This window comes from Ceratina calcarata, unplaced genomic scaffold, assembly GCF_001652005.2.
Source record: "Ceratina calcarata isolate Rehan_Ccalc_2016 unplaced genomic scaffold, ASM165200v1 scaffold5782, whole genome shotgun sequence".
NCBI classification, from domain to species: domain Eukaryota; kingdom Metazoa; phylum Arthropoda; class Insecta; order Hymenoptera; family Apidae; genus Ceratina; species Ceratina calcarata.
The window spans coordinates 1-876 of NW_017177000.1; the positions used below are offsets into that span (position 1 = coordinate 1).

Below are 876 nucleotides of genomic sequence, written 5' to 3' on the forward strand. Positions count from 1 at the left end.
CTCAACACACTTAATGAGTTGACACTGATAATTTTTAATCTTATGGCCTTCATCCACAATTATATATCTCCATTTGAGAGACTTCAAAAAAGAATGTTCCGTCATTGCAACTTCGTACGTAGTAAGTACAATTGGAAGAGTACTATAAGAAAGTGTAATTGTGTATTTTTGATTGATTTTTTTCCTCGCTGCTTGTCTCTCCTTTATTGCTCCATGAAACAACACAACAGGTAATTTTGGTGCAAATCGTTCAAATTCTATTAACCAATTTGGTACAGTGGAGAGAGGTACAACTAATAAATATGGACCATTTTGGCGTTTCTCGATAAGATGGCATAGCAGGGCAATAATTTGAATTGTTTTACCCAATCCCATCTCATCTGCTAACATTCCATTTATACCATTTTCGTAAAGAACCTTTAGCCATTGAAATCCTTGTTTTTGATATTCTCTTAACTCTCCATTAAAATATTTTGGCGTTTCAATATCATTGTCAATTTGTTCTGCTTGGGTTTCAGAATCATTTGGAACTTCTTCGTCATGTAAATTAATTTTGTTTTTTTCGCTCTGTATCTTCTCTTGTACCTAGAGTGTGTATACAGCAAATTAGAACATAGTCACGGATAAAATGAATAAAAGCACAGTTATATTTACATTTTTTGATATATGATTTTCGATTTTATCTTTCTTCTTTCGTTTTTGTTGTAACGATATATTTTCATTATTATAATTTTCTTTATTTTCTTCTTCTATAGTTTTATTGTCTGTTTCTTCATCAAAATGATTGCTAATTTTATTACCAATGTATGAAGCATAAAATTTACTTCTATTTAACAAATGCATTAATCGTTTATACTGTTGTTCTTGTACTTCTTC

At 30.4% G+C, this 876-nt stretch overlaps 1 protein-coding gene across 1 annotated transcript; it reads right to left on the bottom strand.

Annotated features, from left to right (window-relative positions):
- Positions 1–6: 6 nt before the first annotated feature.
- LOC108629594 (lymphoid-specific helicase-like) lies at positions 7–826 on the bottom strand (the record flags this gene model as incomplete). Its single annotated transcript, XM_018032359.1, has 2 exons — positions 7–585; positions 655–826. Coding segments are annotated over 2 exons (751 nt in total), but the record flags the coding sequence as incomplete, so codon positions are not given.
- Positions 827–876: the final 50 nt, after the last annotated feature.